The following is a 21,759-nucleotide window of genomic DNA, read 5'->3' on the forward strand; positions in this document are numbered from 1 at the left end:
AAGAAGGGCAAAATTGAACAAATTCTGTAATAAAGACAATACATACTATCATCATGCAGAGGTACTCTTATAGTTAATGCCTCTATCGTATAATTCTGGCTTGAAATGGCTGTATTAACAGTATAGACCATTGACGGCATCACGTCCTTGAACATGTTGAACACGTGTTATAGATTCAACTGTGTTGTGATTGATCACGATGTACGTAGGTGATCACTGTAGTTTAGATTTGCTGTAAAACATTGAAACAAAAAATGATCCAAAACATTATTATGTGACGTAGGTAAACTTGTAATATAAAAGTAAAGAACTTTGTGTACTGTACTTAATTTCTGTGAAAGGCCCTTTTTTTAATAATAGCGTGTGTTCCCGCAAACTATACTTCGTGTGGGAATATAATAGCGCAGACTGCGAACACTAAATTAAGCTATATTTAAAAATGATTGAAAAAAACTAAAAAATTTGTAAGTTTTTTTTGCATACAGTTACTTTACCGTTTTGCGTCTACCAATGTTATCTATAAGACATTTTTTGTGCTGTCTGTGGACATACCGTTAACCTGTGCAAAAATACCGTGTGTGCCCACATTAATTTTCTATACCATGAAGTAATGTGCATACAATTAACTAGTGTTAACCTGATACACTAACAGGCTCAAAAACAGTAGAGACGTCAACTAAGCTTTTAAGTCTCATATTGATTAATGTTCCAAGCTATTTCAGAGCTAAAAGACAGTAATTAGTAATGCGTTTATTGCTCCCCGGATAAGTACCACCAAGGCCTTCATATGACTATTTTAAAGACCATCCCGCATGCAATGGCTGCGTATAAGTCGATATTTTCTTTAAAGCCGAAACACAGTAGATCGAATTACTTTCTTAGTGAATATTAACGTGGCGTTTTCCGTCTGCTCTTCAAAGCCGATAACTAATTATTGTCTAGGTCGGTAGCGTTCAATGGAATGATCACACTTTTCGGGTGATTTTCGAAATAAACGATTATTGTAGTTGATTACGGATCATTATCACGTAACCTAATCCAAATTTTGATGAATTTGGCCAAATTTTACACGCTTAATTGCTAAAACCTTGAAATACCACAATAAAAGTCCGCGTTTTATTTTGTGGTATAAACTAACAGAGAAGTACTTGTATAACTCTTCAAATGGGTGAAACAACCACAGGTTGTGTGAAACTGTAAGGAATAGGCCATTTTTGAGCTCATCTAGAACGCACAAACATGACAACAAAAACAAACTGACTGTAATGTTACATTCTTATCTTTCCTCTTTCGAAATTAACAATAATCATTTTGGGTTATTGAAACGGCAAGCTTCTATTGGACTTACACTTCATGAAGATATTCGATTTTCACTCCTCAACACCAACCACTTCATTCAATGTGTACACCACTGTTGAAGCTCTCCCAGCGCTATTCCTCAGTAGTATTTACTAGACAAATGGAATAAAGTCCCTCTAACTTGCAAATAACCTTGGGTGGACATGGAACTAACACAAAATGATGAAACGGGTGCTGAAGCGAGAAAATAAACAGAACGACGCCATCTTGGAACCTCAGGATCCCGGATGGACTGGGAACTAGTTGCTTCCAACTAGGGTAGCGTGAGCAAAGATGCGGCAGAGGGTAGGGCAATGCGAGATTATCTAAATTAGTTTTAAAACCAAACGATTATTATTGATTTCCAAAGAGCAAGGACAGGAGAGAGTAAAATTACAATCGGTTTCAATTTGTAGTCATGTTTTTGTGTTTTAGATGAGCTCATAAATAGCTTTTCCTCACAGGACATGTGACAAAAAGGTATTCTCGAACTTTGATTCGTAATAATGCACGTGGTAAGCTTAGACGTTTTAAGAAGTCTTTGAAATGATACATTGTTTAGCTCTAGCTACCAACGAAATTTTAACCGGGAAAGTCGATTCACTTGTACAAGCTATGAAACGGCTTGCAACTGTTGGTGTAAAGACGTGAATCAATGAAAGAATCTATCAAGTTATAACTACACCAATATATTCCGGTCCTGATAAGGAAACAAGAAACGAAAAGGATGTTTGAGGATAAAATAATAATACTCTGTCTTGAGAAAGTTACATGAAACTGGGTTTCCAATAAGACTTGTGCATGAAGAATTGTAAAGAAGACAGCTGCTGCAGTCCGATTATTACAAGAGTGTTGCCAGTTTCAAAGATGGTAGGCTGTGGACCACAAGCCATTTTTTTTTAATCGAAAGGCAGCAAATATCAAGTGATCGAGGTTCTGTGTGGATGGTCCCCCTCCACCCCTTTCACCCCTCCCCCATTTCTTAGAATTTCCAATGATTTTCAGTGAGGGGGAAAAAGGAAGGTGGTTAAAATAAATAGTTCTGGAGAACCACACAGCTATTTTTTCAACTTCTTTCCCAAAAGTAAAGAATCATTATCAGAACTTGTGGAAAGCTAGATACAAAAAATAAACAATTTCTTTCATTAATTATAGCCCTTACTTTTCCCAAATAATGTCATTATTAGCACATGTCAAGTGGCATGTGAATTAAATTAAAAACTGCCTTACCAAATGGTGCAAAGAGGTTACAAGGTAAATTAACCTTCACTCGAGAGGACTTATCTGAGATTTATCTTCTGCCAATTAATGTCTGTATGGAAAGTATCCGCGAGATTTTCAATATAAGGTATACTCAATTGTACAACTTGCACGAATATTCTACTTAAAGCCGGCGATTTTAAACGCCGATCGCGGCGAATTTGAAAGCCAGCGAAAATCGCAAGCGATTTACGCCACCTACCAATGTGGACACACCTGGCACTTTTTTCGCCGATCGCGGTCATGTGGCAGTTTTAAAAATTCATGTGATAAAATCGCCCAACCTGATAGGTTGGCTTTACTGGCGATTCATAGTAATGACCGTAGGAAATCGCGTGAACGGGCACACTTGAAGAACACCGGCGTATTTAAGGGTACTTCCTGAGTTAGATGAGGTGAAAAAGTGAAAAAAAAAACATTTTTTTTTTCGACCAAATAGAATTTGGGTATTTTATCTGACATTTACTGAAAAAAAAATGGAAAATATTAAAAAAAAAAAGCGCGAGATATTTAGGAAAACGTATTTCCATATAAAAGTAAATAAATAAAAAAGGTGTCATAATCTTCTTAGTGCGAGACGCCCCAGAGGAATTTTCGCGGCAAAACGCTTCATCCGGGAGCTCTTATTTCAGGAATTAGCGTATTTTGTTGGCAATAATGGGGTTGACAGACCTGCGCGACTCTCATGTGCGTATTTAGCCTAAATAAAAGTTATGCCCTCACAGGTATGTCTTTCAGAGAACACCCTATTCTCAATAAATAGAGCGGTGCTCCCTGTAAATTTTCCTTTAGCGCTGGATTTTTCTTTTTATTAAATGCCATGTATGATTACGAGGATTTGCGCGATAGACACTGAACAAAGTCATGTGTTTAACTGTCGGATGTGTTGTAATTGATCTCAAAAGTCATTTTAACCTCTTGTTGTTTCTGTTTAAAGCGACTGTAGTGCTTATGCCGTTTGTTCCATTTAGTTTAGGTTTGGGACGGCTCATTTCAGTGCGTCTGGTGACAATATAGCCTCTCTTTTTATCTTTGTAAGGATATGATTTGAACCGAAGGTTTGTGTTGCGGGAGCTTAGTATTTTCATCTTGTGTTTTGATTACGTGCTCTGCTCAGGGGCTGCTTCGAGTCCTTCGGCCGTTAGTAAATTCTGTAGTATTTAAGGCAATGGTCAGGCAAGACCGCGGTTTCCATCCTAATCTTGTGGATCTCTTCAGTTGCCGATCCTTTAGAAATGATAGAGATGAGTTCTCGGTATCATTTCAACAAACGCGCTCTCTTGTCCAATTATAAACCCGGTTTCGTTAGCCTTGGTTTTTCCCCGTTTTCCTGGCTTTTACGTTTTCCTTTCGCCACTCTCCCCATCTCGCTCGATCACAACAGCGGAGTCTAAAACGTGTCTGCAACGCGATACTTTTGCCGCGGAATTCTGTGCCATTGTTGTTGATGCCATGGGGTCCTGTTGCTCGATTCGCTCGCCACGTAATAAGATGTCATAATCCCCTGTGGAGGCTTGTTTTTCTTGCAAACCTTTATCGAGCGTAAACTCGCACTTAAATTTTGGCAGAGTATGTCGACTTTGAACGAATTAATAGGGTATGTAGTTTTGACGGATTGTCGTGAAATTTGCCCAAAAGATTTGAGGGATAATGTCGCACAAAAAGGTGTCAGGGAATTTTGATTTTCAAAATATTTTTCCCGTGGCGACGGTTTACGTAACACGCCTGAAATATTTTTTGCTACTCAAACTTTGGACGTGGATATCTAAATAACCAATCAGAATTTCGAAAAAGCCTGACACCGTTTTGTTGATTGATGCCTTGTGAATAACACTGTGCAGCGATTTCGTTCTTCGCGCGGCGTTCGATACCCGATTAATTCAATAGAACGGCCATCGGTCGATTCAAGGTTTTACTGGCTTCTGGCAATTAAAAACGGAAAAGATCGCTAAATTATATATATATATTTTTTTTATAGGTGACTACATTTATTAAGCCTTATAATGATATATAATTTGTTAGAGGTTTATTAAAACTTGCGCGCGTATGTATATTTTCCAAAGGACACCCGCGAACCCAGGAAGTACAGTTGGACCTCTATTAAGCGGCCACCCTGGGGACTTTGAAAACTGGCCGCTTAATAGAGGTTGGCCGTTGAATAGAGGTATCGAATACAGCACTTTACTGACAAAATAATAATTCGGGACTTTGGAAAGTGGCCGCTTAAAGAAGGGGGCCGCTTAATAGGTGGCCGCTTAATAGAGGTTCGACTGTATCCTTAATCGCCGATATCTGACATGCCAGATATCGGCGATTTTATAGGCCGATCGCAGCGATCGGCGAAAATCACAATCGCTGCACCGGGCACAGTCCTGGCGGTTTTCGTCGATCGCGGCGAATCGTCAAGTGTGTCGCTGGCTTAAAGAAACTAGAAAAAGTGGATTCCGATGTCTACGACGTTATGAAAGAAGATATTACTTTAGTTTTGAAAGATGTAATTGTGGGCGTTAGTACATGGAAATATTCATGTATTGTTGAACTACTGTATTTTAGTAGGAAAATCACTAATGTATTGGCACTGCAGGCGAAATATTACAAACCCGACCATTTCCTCCTTTAAGGTCTTATTAGCTAAGAAATATCATGTTGAATTATATATTACAGAGAAGAATAAGAAGTTAAATGATTTTCACAACAAGTGGAAGTTCATGCCTCTGACGTGATGTTTTCTTACTCGAAAAGTAGTGTAACCAAAGCTTCAAATAATTTCGATGTAATTAAAATAACTAATTTTTCCACATTTGGCGCCCCATAAAAGCCTTTGTGATACAAAAAATCTTCCAGGCTTTGTTAAGGAGAAAGTTGTAAAAATATGTATGTACTTGTTTTGTGTATATGTGTCGCAAGTTTCCACAATATTCTCCTGTATTTTTCTTTGTTTAATGTCAATTATAAATAAAGATGGAAATACATTTAATAGTCGCATGTGAAACTTTCAATTAGTTGAAGGCCGCCTCTTTTCCTGGTGGTGTTGACGCCTTATAAGGCTTAAATTAATGACACCCTTGTTTTCCTGACTTCCAAAAACACCTGCTTTAATTTCCTGACTTATTTTTACAGAGCATAGAGGCCTTGTGCTAATCAATATGCCTCAGTATTTGCCAGAGACCAAGAATCTAAGGATTTTATTGTCCAACTAAACTTAGTACAGTTCAAATAATGTACAAAATCACAAGTGGAGGTGAATAGTGATGGATATTTACCGAGCCGCATAGCGGCGAGGTAAATATCCATTACTTTCACTAACACTGAGATGAATAATTGTTTTAGTATATACCACAGAAGCTGAATGACTAGTGGACCAAAAATTTATTTTATTTATGATAATATACCGACAAATGGTATGAAATTTTAACATCTCAAGCGCCACATGGTAAGCAATTTCTTATCCGAGTGTAGAAAGTTCCGTCTCGCTTTCTTGCAGACAAATAAAACTTTTGGAGACATTTATTTCTTACAGTGTCATTTCTTTATTTTTCGGTGAAATTTGTCTTGTTTTTGAAACCATGCTGAAAAATATTAGATCATTGTTTTCATTGTAATTTTTGTGCTCGGCAGTTTTCGTAAACAAGGGATTGTATTTTCATTTTTCTTCTTAGAATATGGGGTTGAAGAGATTGACAACTCACCATTTAATGCCGTCAAACCAAACTTTGTTGCCATTTAAGTACTTTTTTAACAGCCGCCTCATTTATCGAAATAATTTCCTCTTAAGTAACCGTGGCGAAACGGGAAGCCATCTTGTCTCTCTTCGGCTGCTCGGAGGTCAATAGTACTTGGCTAATCACCTCCGAGCTAACCAATCGGCGCGCACGGAAAGTACTATTCACTTGTGTGGTATATACTAAGACGCGATATTCATACAGTTGGTTATTCGCACAGTAAAAGAAATATATTTTCTAACACGTACGGACACCTTGGTTAATTTTTTTCCTTAAATGTTTCTTTGTTACATATCAGAAAAGAAAAAGTCGGATATTAAATCTCTTATTAGATGTTTTGATATGCAGTATCCCTGTATATTTTTAAAAACCCTGTTTATTGACTCCCCCAAAATACAACGCAATTCGTAAGGAAATTCAGTAGTACTACAAAGTCTGGCTCCAACTTTGCTAAAATACTCCACATTTGACTTAAATCATTAGCTGTCATAAAAGGGGCATTTCTTGACAAAGACGTTAATAATGTCATGAAAAGATCAAATGAAATATTGCTTATTTTAACAATTATTCAGCGATGTGGCGGTGAATAAATAATCGATATTTACCGCGCCGCGAAGCGGTGAGATAAATATCGACCAGTTCCACTGACACTGAGGTGGAGAAATGTTTTAGTACATACCAAACAAGCTGATTAACTAGCGGACCAAAAAATAACTCTAATTATTCCGACATACGGTCGAAAATTAAACTGGTGAACTCGCCGTGCGATGCTCATTCGCGACAACGCTTTCTTATTATAAAAAAATTCCCGTCTCGCCCTCCTACGGATAAGTAAACTTCTGGCCAGGTGCAATTTCTTCAATTGGTGTTTTTCCTCGTCTCAAAACAATCAATGCTGCAAAACATTAGATGTATCATCTTTTACTTTTAATTTATAGTGCTCGACAGTTTACGGTATAGAATATGAGGTTGGAAAGATTAAATAACTTACCATTTAATGCCGTCCAACCAAACTTTGTTGCCATTTTATGTATCTTTTGAACCAGCCGCCTTGTTTATCGAAATAATTAAGTGACCGTGGCGAAACGGGATCTTGTTTTTCTTCGACTGCGTGGAGATGAAAATTAAAGTACTTGGCTTAACACCTTCGAACTAGCCAATCAGCGCGCGAAAAGCACTATTCACTTGTGTGGTATTTATTAATATTCATTATTCTTTTTTTAGCTCTTTATATTGCTTGAAATTCTTTCTCTGACAAGACAAAATATAAGTTGATGAGATCTGCATGGTTGGAACCAAAACTTCAAAAGGAAAGATTTGACCTCCGATGATCATTTACTACTGAGACATGAAAGAAAAAAAAGCCTAGTTACGTAGATCGATTTTTTGGCATAAACAATAAATAGCAGAACCCTAATTGGGACGGACAAAATTGGCCGAGACCGCGCGGTGGCCTTTTATTAGGGCTTCTATTTCACTCTTAGGTATCTGATTCCGAATACATTTATGAATAGTTTTTGTGCACTGGAAAAGTCACTTGAAACAAAAGATGCCATAATTTTTCTACCGCCATTTACTGCCATTTTTGTTTTCCAATTGGGATAAAAAATTATATTCTACTTCATATTGTGGACAGATACTACCAAAAGTTCTCGATAAAGAAAAAACGCGCCAGAGGGGAGATATAATCTACAATCAAAAAAAGCGGGTTCTTGCTGAGCAGTTATACAAATTTGTAATATGCCTGACGTAAAGTGTTCTCGTCATTTTATGATGAATAATTAAAGAGTGTGCGTTAATAATTCAAACCGACAAGATCCTGTTATCCTTCAGATAGTGCGCTACACACACCCAGTTGAAAAAAGGACATCTGATCAGAATATGGCGTTTGCAAATTTGAGGTATGCGCTACAGAGTAGAAAATTGAGCTTTGTCTTGTTTGCAAACTGTTTTTTTAGTGCTGACCTGACCAACAACTAAGATAACGCATCGATAAGTGCAATTAAAGCGACTTGTATTTCTGGCAAAAAAGGGTTCACATTGGAGTCGTTCATATCCATTCACCACTGGTAATTTACTCAATACAAATCAGTAACTAGACAACGAGCAGTTGCCTATTTTTCTTAGAGAGTGTAAAGCTGGCGAACCCCGAGAGTTAGCGCGAAAATTGCTTCCCCTTGCGCGAAATTCACCTGCTTTACTGTGCGTAAGAAACAAGGCACTTCTCATAGTCTACAGTAACAATATATAACTAATCCCTTCGGTTTTTCTTTTATTCTCTAGAATCAAGATGGCTTTTGAAAAAAAACCGTTCCTTGTCTTCGTCATCACAGTGTTATTGGTGGCGGTGATGGCAAAACAGTCCATGAAGTCTGAAGGTAAATATTCATAATGATCAACAAGAAGTCAAGAAAACCGAGAACATGTCGAAATAAAGTACCTTGGGAAGGCGCAAACTGTTTTCTTTAAAAAAAAAATGATTAAAAAATATCATAGACAAATATGAAAATACATGTAACTTGCGTGAATCGATTTTTTTTTTACACATATTTATCAAAAATCTTAAAATTTTGGTTCGCTCGAAATAACAACAAGCAAAATACCGAAAGAAGGTGCGAAATGTTTTCATGATCCAAGTAACTTGAGAAAACATAAAAAATTGTTTGGTTTTTTTCTTTTTAATTACAAGGAGAAATATTTTGCGCCTATTTATCCAGACACTCGAATCTGGTATAATTTTTCTCGAAGATATTTTCATGGCTTACCATGCTTACTTTCATAACCTTAGCTAGTGATCAGAGTTCTCCGAGAGTGGGTGCAGACTGTTAAGCTTTTTTTTACCCAAAGGTGACCTTTGAGACGGAGAGTGGAAAGAAGTTTTGTTGTGAGCTGAAAGAGTAGAAATACTAAGTACCCAGATTAATGGCCTACACGCTCAGACAAAATTGTTGGAACGGTTCCCTTCTTTTTTTTCCCTCTCTCCCTTTCAATATTGAATTTCACCGAGCCGGAGTGAAAGACACGCTACGAACACAACATTGGAGGAGAGGGGAAGGCGACTACGTGTATATAACAGGCACGTTAGTTACCCTTAGTGTTTCAAATAATAATGACTGCAGTTGTAGCTCCCACGAATCCTCTATAGCCAGTGCATAGGTTCGACTCCTGTTAGGAGCACTCGGACTTCCTTTTCCTGGGTATGAACTGTCACTCACTGAATTTTAAGAGTAGAAGTTGCTGTAACAACATTAAAATAAATTACATACGGACCGGTCGCACGACACTTTTAAGACCCATGTACACCCTAAAGAAATTGCGCGCAAAAAAACTGGTTGGAATATTTAAAATAATACTAATAAAAAGTTCAGACATGATTGGTTGATAAACATAGAAAGCAGAAGCCATTATAAAAATAGCAATATAAACAGATTAAAGGCCCATTTCCACCCTTGATTCAATGCGGTCGTTTGTTTTTGTTTTGAAATCGCGCTATTGTTAAATGGCGCAACCCGACTGGTGAATTATTTTTATCGACCTTTTCTCAAACACAACACGCAGGTAGTCCGGAAATCGCGCTGTGTTCTTGTGAAGTTGCCCGAACGGTCTCGTTGAGTACAAATCTACAAATGTAACCTTATTTCTTCATTAAATCCGATAAAACCATAGCCTGCGTGTAGCCGTACCCACCCAGGTATACTTATGGCTACACGTAGGCTAATAAATCTATTGCCTTTTTCTCATTAGGTTCGCTTCAACGAACTCTTCATCGCGTCCGTACATCCCATAGGGTTCAAGAGTCTTGCCCTTAAAAATTAAAAAAAGTTTCTCTCATCCAACTATTAACTACACCCAATTATAACAAGGAAATGTAATGAATATGGAAAGTACTAGTGCTGTTGCTCAAACATCATATTGTTGGTGGTAATCATTGCATTCTTAAGTTTGCCATTTTAAGTTAAAGATATGCTGTTTATATTGATGTTATATAAAATTTCCTATTTAATGATAAGTGGCATCTTTGTTTTTCTATTAAGATTGTTCCGGTAGAAGGCTCCACTTCGAAAAATATCAAGACCTACCAACCAAAGGTGCTCACGCCGTTGAACAGTTCAGTATCGATGGGAGTCTGTTTCTCGGCCTCGCTAACTATAAGGATGATAACAACGGATACAACACAGACTCTTACATCTACAAACTGGATGATTCAACCGGAAAGTTTGTCCTCTATCAGACCATAGACACTATAGGAGGACGCTACATGGAATATTTTACAATCGCTGACAAACATTACCTTGCTGTTGCTAATCGCAGGAATAAAACTACATCTCGGTTAAACTCTGTCATCTATCAGTGGAATGGATATCGGTTTATCGTCGTGCAAAACATTCCAACACTCGGAGCAACTAGTTTTAACTTCTTTAAAACATTGTCGCACCTGTTTCTCGTCGTCACGAATAGTGACAATGACACTACGCATAGTTTAAACTCAGTCATCTACAAGTGGGGCGAAAACAAGTTTAACAGGTTCCAGGAGATAAGAACCGAGGATGCTACAGCAAGTTCTACGTTTGCAATACAAACTGAAACTTTTCTTGTTTTTGCAAACCGCAAAAGCGTCAATCAGGGCTATTCTGTCCAGTCCTCTGTGTACAAGTGGTCAGGTGACCGCTTTGTCAAACTCCAGTCTCTTCAGACATATGGTGCCTCTGATGTAAAGTCCTTCAGCGACAATGGTGAGACATTCCTCGCTTTTGCTAATTGGCGGAAGGGAAATCCTCGCAACATCAACTCGTCCATTTACAAGTGGAATGGCAGCAGGTTTGTTCTGTTTCATTCCATTCCCACTCACGCAGGCCGCGCCTGGGAGCCATTTTCGATTTGCGGTGAAACGTTCCTGGCTGTTGCCAACTACAACGGGAAGTCAGTTGTGTATCGTTTGTCCGAATCACAGTTTATCAAATACCAAGAGCTTTCAACTCAACATGCAATTGACCTTAAAGCATTTGAACACAAAGGTTACACTTACCTGGCAATTGCAAAGCTAACCTATAAAGGATGGCGCTACAACACCAACAGTGCTCTGTACAAACTGGTATACAAATAGACAAAAAAACCCTGTACAAGCCCGCAAATTGACTCTTGGAATTCAGCGTGCTACCACAACGTAACGAACACTGAGAGTACTGTAACCCTATCTAAGGTAAACAAGGTTAAGAAAGGTGCTGCTTTCCTCGCTTCCTTTTATAAGCTTTTCATCTTTGAGCAAACAAGACGAGACGTTTTGATTTTTTGTGAAAATTTTCTGGGAATGATTTCGTATGTTACATGAGGATAGGTCAGGCAATCAATGTTTGACTGGCAGAGTTTTTAAAAAATAGATTCTTCTTTAAGAAATAATAATAATTTTTCCTAAAGTAAATTTTTGTTTTTGTATAATTTTAGCTGTTCTCCATTTTGATTACATTTGGGGCAATTTGGGCGGGAATGTTAGGTTTGCGGGAAATCAAGGAATCCAAGAAAAGCATTAATTTTTTAAGTAGTGACTTAATTCCTGCGTCACGTGACAGCTCATTTTCCGCTCCGAACCTCAAAGAAAACGTTTTTGGAGCTAGTATATATTCTCTAAGTGTCATTGTCATAGCTTTTGTACTTGGGAAGTTATGATAAGGGCGCTGGTTAACGGCAGAAATTGACTGATAGTAATTAAAGGCTTTCCAGGATATGTTATCTTCTTTGGTAAAGCCATTTTTTGGGGGATTCCACGTGGCTACTTACCAAACAAGCCATTTTTAAGTAATTATCTCGTGCATGGTTGATTTGTCACATTGGTTAGTAATCGTTTAGACCAATCTGTTGAATAAAAATGGGTTTAAGGGCAATTAACCTGAAAATGCTTGCTGAAATTGAATCTTGGAAATTGAATAGCAAAAAATTTAGTTAGGAAGCAGCATCAACAAGTAGGGCCAAAGTGGACAAAATCTGTAATAAAAAAAAATACATACTATCATCATGCAGAGGTTACTCTTATATTTAATGCCTCTATCGTATAATTCTGGCTTGAAATGGCTGTATTAACATTATAGACCATTGACAGCATTACTTCCTTGAGCATATTGAACACGTGCTATCGATTAAACTGTGCTGCGTTTGATCACGATGTACGTAGGTGATTACTGTAGTTTAGAATTGCTGTAAAACATTATTATGTGATGCAGGTAAACTTGTAATATAAAAGTAAAGAACTTCAAGTGTTGTACTTATCTTTGTGTGGGAATATATTAGCGCAGACTGCGAACACTAAATAAACCTAAATTGAAAAATGATTTTAAAAAATGTTAAAATGTGTACCTTTTGTTGCACACAGTTATTTTACTGTTTTGTGCCGACCAATGTTATCCATAAGAAGGTTTTTAGGCTTTCTGTGGATACACCCCCAACTTGTGCAAATATACCGTGTGTGCCCCCATTTCTATACCATGAAGTAATGTGCATATACTTAACTAGTGTTAACCATACACTAACAGGCTCAAAAACAGTACAGACGTCCACTAGGCTTTTAAGTCTCACATTCTAAGCTATTTCAGAGCTGAAAGATAACAATTAGTACAGTTAATTGCTCCCCGAGTAAGTACCACCGAGGCCTTCAAATGACTATAAAGACCATCCACACATAAAAAAAAGCTGCATATAAGTCGATATTTTTTCAAGCTGAAACACATTAGATCGAATTACTTTCTTAGTGAATATTAACGTGGCGTTTTCCGTCCTTTTTCTGCCTCAACACCAACCACTTTATTCTATGTGTGCACCACTGTTGAAGCTCTCCCAGCGCTATTCCTCAGCAGAATATACTAGACAGATGAAATAAAGTCCCTGTTACTTGCAAATAACCTTGGGTAGACATGAAATCAACACAAAATGACGAAACGGGTGCTGAAGCGAGAAAATAAACAAAACGACGCCATTTTGGAAACTGATATCAATATTCCCGAAAGGACTGGTAACTAGTTGTTCCTAAGTAGGGTAGGGTGAGTCAAGATCCGGCAGAGGGTAGGGAAATGCGAGATAAATAACTTATTTTTATAACCAAAACGATTATTGTAATTTTTCAAAGAGGAGAGACGGGAGAGAGTAACATTACAATTGGTTTCTTTTTGTAGTCACATCTGTGTGTTGTAGATGAGCTCAAAAATGCTTTCCCCCACAGCACACGTGACAAATGTGACAAACGAACTCTTGAAACGAGCAAAGTAAAACTGCGTACTTCTCAACGTCATAGGGTAACTTCGAACATTGATTCGTAATGATATCGACGCCATGGTTAGCTTAGACGTCCTTGGAATAATACATTGTTTAGCTTTAGTTACCAACAAAATTTTAACCGAGAAAGCCGCTTAATGAATCTTAAGATTCACCTGTAAAAGCTATGAAACGACCCCAACTATTGGTATAAAAGCATGAGTCAAGGGAGGTTTATATAAATTTATAACAACGCCAGCAAACAAGAAAAGAAAAGGTGTTTGACGATAAAATAATAATAATACACTGTCTCAGAAAGTTACATGATACTGGGTTTCCAATAAGACTTGTGAAGAAGACAGCTGCTGCAGTCCGATTATTACAAGAGTCTTGCCAGTTTCAAAGATGGTAGGTTGCAGCCAGTTTTTCAACTAATACTGAAATCTTTTAAATCTATTAATGAGTTACCATTAATGGCACTTACCAAGACAGTTTGAATTACCTAGGCACTTACCTGGCAGTTTGAATATCAATGATACACTTAGGCACTTACCTAGACAGTTTGAATTACCTACTTACCTAGGCACTAACGGCCCTTATCTTTTAACATATATAACAACTGTGCGCTACACACACCCAGTTAAAGAAGGACATCTGATTCAAATACGTTTGCAAATTTGAGGTATGTTCTACAGAGTAGAAAAGTGATCTTTGTCTTTTTTGCATGTTTTATGTCATTTTTTTTTTCTTTTCCTTTGTTTTCTTCTCTCTCCCTCCCTCTCTCTCTCTCTCTCTCTCTCTCTCTCTCTCTCTCTCTCTCTCTCTCTCTCTCTCTCTCTCTCTCTCTCTCTCTCTCTCTCTCTCTCTCTCTCTCTCTCTCTCTCTCTCTCTCTCTCTCTCTCTCTCTCTCTCTCTCTCTCTCTCTCTCTCTCTCTCTTTTATAACCTGTCACCATTATTCTCTCACAAAGATAACGCATCGATACATACAATTAAAGTGACTTATATTTCTGGAAAAAAAGGAGAAAATAATTCACATTCAACTCGTTTATATCCTTTCGCCACTGGTAATTTACTCAATACCAACCAATAACTAGACTACGAGCAGTTGCCTATTTTTCTTAGGGACAGTAAAGCTGGCGAACCTCTCGAGTGAACGCGAAAATTGCTTCCCTTGCTCGCGAGATTCGCCAGCTTTACTATCCATAAGAGAAAAAAGGCACTGCATATAGTCTACAGTAACAACTGTTATAACTAATCCCTTGGGATTTTCATTTATTCGTTACAATCAAGATGACTTTTGAAAAAACAATGTTTCTTGTCTTCGTCATCACAGTGTTCCACGTGGAGGTGATGGCAAAACAGTCCACGAACTCTGGAGGTAAATATTCATAATAATCAAGAAAAAGAATTAATTAAAAAATCAATTAAAAAAAAAAACATATAAATTTTCAGCCGAACAATTAATTAGCGCCAAATCATTCTGCAAAACCGCATCTCGTTAGATTTATATTTTCTATGGAAAAGAACTACAATATTTAGTAACCCAATTTCCATCGTGACAATTGAAAGACAACGCTTTCAAATTATGAACATGAACGTATGCATCGACAATCGCTCAATGCTGCTATAATTTTGCCTGAAGAAGTTTTAACGTTTAAGCTCGTTTCTTTTGCCAGCTTTGTTATTTGCCATAGCTCAAGGAAACTCAGACTTGGTTCATTGTGAAGCTTTTCAAACAGGATTTTGGGGGGAAAACTCAAGACAGGGAGGGAATTAGGAGTACTCGCGGACTGGAAAGTTCCAGTTGAGCAACTGTTGATTGACGGTTGAATATAAAGAAAGGGATTAAACAAGCAAACAAATAAAGCAACATAAAGTGTGTTAATTATAAGCAACAGTGTGATAATTATAATTATCGAAAGTCCTCCTGCAGAGTTGTGGTGACTAAAATAACATTTTTCTCGTGGTATTATTTAATGTATTCAGAGTGTGGCCACAAACATTCCTTGCAGCTTGCCCCGCAGAAAAGGAAGTCACTGATGCAATTAGGAAACAAAACGACGAGGTTAAGAAACAGCAAGAAAAGCTGAATTTTAGTTATTGGTTATTGAGTTCTATCACAACCAATAAATATCCTCAAGATCACCGTTTATCTAATACAGCAATAAAACTAAAACCATCCAAAGTTGAGGGCTTTAACCATTCGAGTGCTCTACCGCATCATCAAAGGGACGCAGAAAAAAGGAACCAAACCCTCGCCTTCCGTTCGCCGAGACTTTCACCCAAAGAACCACAGACAACTCCAGCGCTTTGGGGGATAAATATATTTTGCAGGCGCAGAGATTCAAATCAATCGCAGCAACTGAAACAAAATCAATCAGTTCGATTTGTCTGGTGTGATTAATTTTGAATACGCCAGGATTTTCACCTAAGCGGAAACATTCTGGTAAACCAATCAGATCGCAAGACTCAACAAAGAGACATTTGTAAACAATTACAAACGCGCAAAAGGCCTTTTGGGTAAACATGAGTCTTTAACTTAAAACCAAACGTAAGGCTGATCGGACAACTAAAAAGGGTAATTTTATTGCCCAATATTTCGGTGAGAAAAAATAACCCTTTTCAGGGACTGCAAGAAGCTAAGTAAAATTTCGAAATAAACGATTACTATATTTAAAATGATACTAATGAAAAGTTGAGATATGATTGGTCGATAAACACAGGAAACAGAAACGTGTACAGCAACCATTATAAAAATAGAGATATAGACAGATTTAAGGCCCATTTCCACCAGATGCAATGCGGTCATTTTTTTTGTTTTGTTTTGATATCGCGCTATTGTTAAATGGTGCAATCCGATCGGTGAACTATTGTTATCGAGCTTTCCTCAAACACAACACGCAGGTAGTCCAGAAATCGCGCTGTGTTCTTGTGAAGTCTCTTCAAGTAAAAATCTACAAATGTAAGCTTATTTCTTCAATAAACCGGATAAATTTATTGACGATTTTTGATTAGGTTCGCCTAAACGAACTTGTTGTATTTGACCAAACTCTTTAATCATACTTGATAAACTCGAAGATTACATTTTAACGTTCCTGGAGAAAGAATTCCACTACTCACCACGTACAAGATAATTTCCGCTACATTTAGAAGTAATATTCCAGAGTTCCTTCCAGAGTCTCACTCAAAACAAGAATATATCCGAGAAATCTGATACAAATGATCACGTGCGAACTTGACTAGTTCCAGTTCCTACTCGTTACCATCACACTCCCCCCTGATTGACGGAGTCAAATGATAAGGCGAAACTGTAAAGATAACTCTTTAAATTCAGTCCAATGTTCAAAGTTTTAGATATGACAGTTAAGATGCAGTAACCACAACTGGAATATCTTCATCTCTGGCCACACAAATGTTCCTTGCTCTGTCCAATTCAGCTGCTCCTTCATCAAACACATTAACATTGGACGCTTGATGCGAATCCTGCGTAGAAATTTGTCTCCTGTCGCCACTTCGGCGGAGCGAACAACGTTGTCTCTTCCTCGCAACAACTTCTCTACTTTCCCCATTCTCGACTGCTGTCTAGGTGTTTTGTCTGCATATATGTGCACAAGGTCACCATTTTGAATGGCTCTTCTTGGTTCTCTCTTAAGTTTCTGATACTCTCTGATGCCAGTCAGGTATTCTTTCCTCCATCGATTTCTGAAGTGGGTGGGGAGACTCTCCAAATATCGTTCCGGTCGGGCTAGAGTGCTCAGAGGTACATTTTTAGTAGAAGGTTGCTCCGAGAGACGTCGACCAATTACGAGATAAGAAGGTGTTAGTGGAGCTTCTGACAAATCATTGTAAACATAGGTTAATGGCCTGGAATTTAACACTCCTTCGGTTTCAATCAGGGCTGATTCTAGTTCTTCATAACTAAGCTTTACATTTCCCAGTACTTTCTTCAGACACCTTTGCACAAGCTTGACGCAGATCTCGGAAAAACCCGCCCCATTCCAGTCAATGTTCCTGTTAAGAACGAACTTCTGAACTGCTGTATCCTTGAAATTTTTCCTGTTATCTGAGATGAACAGGTTGGGTATCCCTCGTCTTCCAAACAAATGTTTAAGCACTCTTAGAAGTGACTTGTGACTTGGCGGTCAAATCCGGTGTGAGTTCAAGGTGCACAGCGCTGGTACTTGCACATAGAGTAATAAAACACTTGAACATGTTTCCCTTGGACTAGTAGATATTCTTAACATAAAGGGGGCCAGCAAAGTCTACACCAACTTTGGAGAAGGCCAGATCATCTGAGACTCGAAATGAAGGTAATGGTAGAGGAGGTGGGCTACTGAAAGCTCTCCCTTGTATCCTCTTACATGTAATGCACTTAGTGAGTACATTTTTGACGGCTTGTCGTCGTTTGATTATCCAGAACTGTAACCGAATTTCAGTGAGAGTTTCTCCCCAATGTTCTTTACTCCAGAGACTTCGAATCTTCATTACTCGATTCTGCACAAACTGCTTGAATTGTTTTGACTCTCCATTAATCCACCACCGTACAATCTGAAAATCAATCCAATTGAACACAGCATCAATACTGATGGTACAAGCCAATGCCTTGTACATAGCTGTCATCAGGTTTGCTAGAGATCAATGCTGCCATCAATTGTAATCGAGGAATTGTCTCCCCCTTCAAGGGTGCCACCTTAGTTTTAGAGGCTAACAGCTGCGAATAGCTGACATTAGAGGTTGTCACCCGAATGCAGATGTTTGCACCATAAGCAATCTTACTCGCGTCTGGAAAGCCGTGTAGTTGAATAGACTTGGCATCTTCTGCTTCCATCCAAACTAGGATGCAGAGAGGGACACTAATCACTGAAATTCTAAACATGTCTTCAGCTACTTCTTTCCACTTTAAACAGAGTTCTTCTGGCAGGGCCTCATCCCAGCCAATCTTGAGCTGACACATCTCTTGAAACATACCCGTCAAGGGCAACATAACTGGTGACAGCAAGCCTAATGGATCGTAAAATTGAGCAGCCGGATGCTCAACAATTTCCGCTTTGTCAGTGTTCCAACCAATGCTTGCGTAGCGAAGGCTGCAAGATCAAACTTGAAGCTGTCTCCTATCCTATTCCATGGAACTCCCATCACTTTGATAAGGTCTTCTTTAAGAACACTAGACTTTGTCAAAGAAGGACTGGTTTCCGAAGGTGGATGAGTTGATGATGTCAGTAGCTTCCTCCTTCTCAATCAACTGATTTAGCTCTTCACTGTTCGATGCCTATTTTCGCATGTTGAAACCGCCTTCTCTGAATCGCAACTTCAATTTTCTGAAAAGTTCGACGCAGTCCTTTACTGAATCCTTTCCGGATGCAAAGTCATCCACATACAAAGCTCTGACAACAGTGTTCACAAAGTCTGGATCAATTTTCTCATACTTGCTTAAGTGATTTCTCAGGATTACATTGAAAATGAACGGTGAACTGATAAGGCCAAACACAAGCCGTGTGAATCTAAGGATAATGACTTCCGGATTCGAGGAACTGATGTCACTTATCCACAAGAACCTTAACAAATTCCTCTGTTCAGGATTCACCTCAACATTTAAAAATGCTTTCCCCAAGTCACCAATCAATGCAACCCTGTGGAGACGAAATCGTAGGAGAATGTCAAAGATCAATGGTGTTAAGGCTGGACCAGGGAGCAGACAGTCATTCAGTCTTGGTTCATTCTGAGATTTAGCACTAGCATCATACACTACTCGTACTTTAGAAGTGGTTCTGTCTTCCTTCACGACTTCCTTATGAGGAATGTAATGCACAGTTCCTGGTATGACTTCTTGATCACTACTCTTCTCAACCAATTCTACAACACCAGAATTCAGTCGGTCCTTAATGACGTCATCATACTGTTGTAGTATGTCAGGCTTGGACTTCAATCTTGCTAACGAGGAGCTGAGGCGTTTCTGTGCTTCCAAGTAGTTGTCTGGAATTGTAGGTTGTTCCTCCTTAAAGGGAAGAGAAACTTCATAACGGCTACTATTGAACTTTACTTGGCAAGATAATCTTCATAGAATTCTTCTCCTCTATTCTTCACTCCCAGAGTATCACTCGTTATGTTCTTCTTTCAGAGAGACATCAACTGACTTTAAGTCTTCTTCAATTACTTGGCACTCTGTCTTCATAACATGCGACATGTTAACACTTGATGAGCTCTGCAATGCACCTGCTATGTTAATAGGACCACTCAAAACATAACCCAGCCTTGTACGAACTGCTACAGGTCCATGCGACTCCCCCCGTACCACATGGTTCTGGACAATGGACCAGTAATAATCAGCACCAATCATAATATCTACTTCAAGATCTTCATCGTCACAGGAATAGTCAGCAAGGGGTAAGCCTTGTAGATGAGGGTAATTTTGCTGTGCAATCTCAATGGTCTGGTTGGCTAAGGGTCCACAAATCAGTTCAACTTCATAAGCATTGGCAAACACTTTCAACTGATCTTGGCATTCCAGTGCAAATTGGACAATGTCACATTTCTTCAACGAGGCTTCATTGTTTCCAAACGTTTTAATCAGAACTGTTTCATTTCCAAATGAGGGCAGGCCTAACTTGCTCCTCAACCGTGTACTTATGTAAGACCTTTAAGAACATGAATCAAATAGAACCCTCACATGGCAGGAATTTTCTCCATTAGGATTCCCGACCCTCGCTCTTACAGTTTGCAGCAAAACAAAATTATTTTTAACATCTTGAGTGAAATGCAAATTTGTATTCACAGTTTGTTCCTGATTCGTTCTTCTTGCTTGGATGATTTGTGGTGAAAAGTTTTGCACGCCGCATAGCGATACATGATGTTTCCCGCCACAACGATAACATCTGGGTTGACAATCTCGGCTCACGTGACCACTCCTCAAACAACCAAAACATCGCCCCTTTTGGAGCAGAATTCTTTTCTTCGCTTCTGGTTTCGTAACAACAGGACATTTTGTCGAAGGATGCGGTCCATTGCAGAGAGTACACGACATTTCCTTATGTTGTTGAGGCCTTTCACTGTATGAACAAGTATCGACGACGTTGGAGGGTCTCCTGTTTTGACCGAACCGTAATCCATATCCAAACTCTCGTTTTTTCCTCATTTTCGACTGATCTGTCACTGGACCGAGAGCACACCTTTCTCGTATCTGTAACTACTCTGAAAACGACTTTATTAATGTGTCGAGGTCCTACTCGTCGCTCATAACACGACTCAAAATCAAACGAAACTATTGAGGAATTTTCGCCATGATCACTTGGGTTAGCAATGTTCCGTACATGTCAGTGGAAATTCCAATTCCTTGCAAACTTCGAACGGCCGACTCTGTTTTGTGCCCTTCGCGCCATTTTGAGCAGTGAAAGATCGTTCGGACTCGTTGTTGGCAATGTCACCATTTCGACATCATTCGCTTCCTTTTTTGAAGACGACAAACATGAGGTTATCAATAAGATCGTTTCTTGTAATGACGCCTTAAACTCGCAGCGCTCTAGAATTTCCTTTTCGATTGCATCGGCTTGCAATAATTCTGCAATTTCTCGATCAAGCGATTCAATTTCCTTCTGATGTTTTTCCAGGTTAATCTTTTGCGATTTCAGCTTCAGTCGGAAGCTTTCAATATCACCTTTGTTGAGTAACTCCTTCACATCGTTCATAACTTTACGAACGTGAACCTTCTGAACCCTGAGCGCTCCAGAATTTTCTTTTTGACATCCGACATGGTGAAGGACACAACACACGCGCTCTGTTTTCCTTGTTTTCACTCCCGGGTCTCCGGCACCAAAATGTTTTATTTGACCAAACTCTTAAATACTTGATAAACTCGAAGATTACATCATAACGTTCTTTGAGAATGAATTCCACTACTCACGACGTACAAGATACAGTCAACTCTCTCGTAAGCGACCAAACTTGGGGCACGAAAAAGTGGTCGCTTACGGGAAAGATCAACAAAATAAGCCTAATACTGGATTGATCAATTCATTACATAAAAATATTACCTTAGCAGGAAAAATAAGGCAAATAGAAACTACTTTATTTGATTTTTTTCACGTCTATTCATTCTTCAGATGAAACTTTGTGTAACAGATCACTGTACCAATTCCCGTTTACCTGCAGATCTCAAGTTATAGCCATCTTCTCTGTCTGTAAACTGTTATTATCTGCCAGCA

The 21,759-nt window shown here is 38.7% G+C and overlaps 2 protein-coding genes across 2 annotated transcripts in view; one reads left to right on the forward strand and one right to left on the reverse strand.

Annotated features, from left to right (window-relative positions):
• The window catches only part of LOC146482070 (uncharacterized), a 44,363-nt gene extending 31,720 nt beyond the window's left edge, over positions 1–12,643 (forward strand). The window contains exon 4 of the mRNA XM_085107631.1: positions 10,355–12,643. Within this exon, the coding sequence (XP_084963757.1) occupies positions 10,355–11,424 (1,070 nt within the window). The 3' untranslated portion in view covers positions 11,425–12,643. The remainder of the gene's footprint in view (positions 1–10,354) is intronic.
• A 6,187-nt stretch (positions 12,644–18,830) lies between these two features.
• On the reverse strand, positions 18,831–21,308 carry LOC146482074 (uncharacterized). The gene is made up of 3 exons (XM_085107595.1): positions 21,262–21,308; positions 19,716–20,196; positions 18,831–19,556 (listed from the first exon to the last, which is right to left on the reverse strand). The coding sequence occupies exons 1-3, from the start codon at positions 21,306–21,308 to the stop codon at positions 18,831–18,833; spliced, it is 1,254 nt and encodes a 417-aa protein (XP_084963721.1).
• Between the last annotated feature and the right edge of the window lie 451 nt (positions 21,309–21,759).

Source organism: Pavona decussata, unplaced genomic scaffold, assembly GCF_977016875.1.
Source record: "Pavona decussata unplaced genomic scaffold, jaPavDecu1.1 SCAFFOLD_48, whole genome shotgun sequence".
Classification (NCBI taxonomy): domain Eukaryota; kingdom Metazoa; phylum Cnidaria; class Anthozoa; order Scleractinia; family Agariciidae; genus Pavona; species Pavona decussata.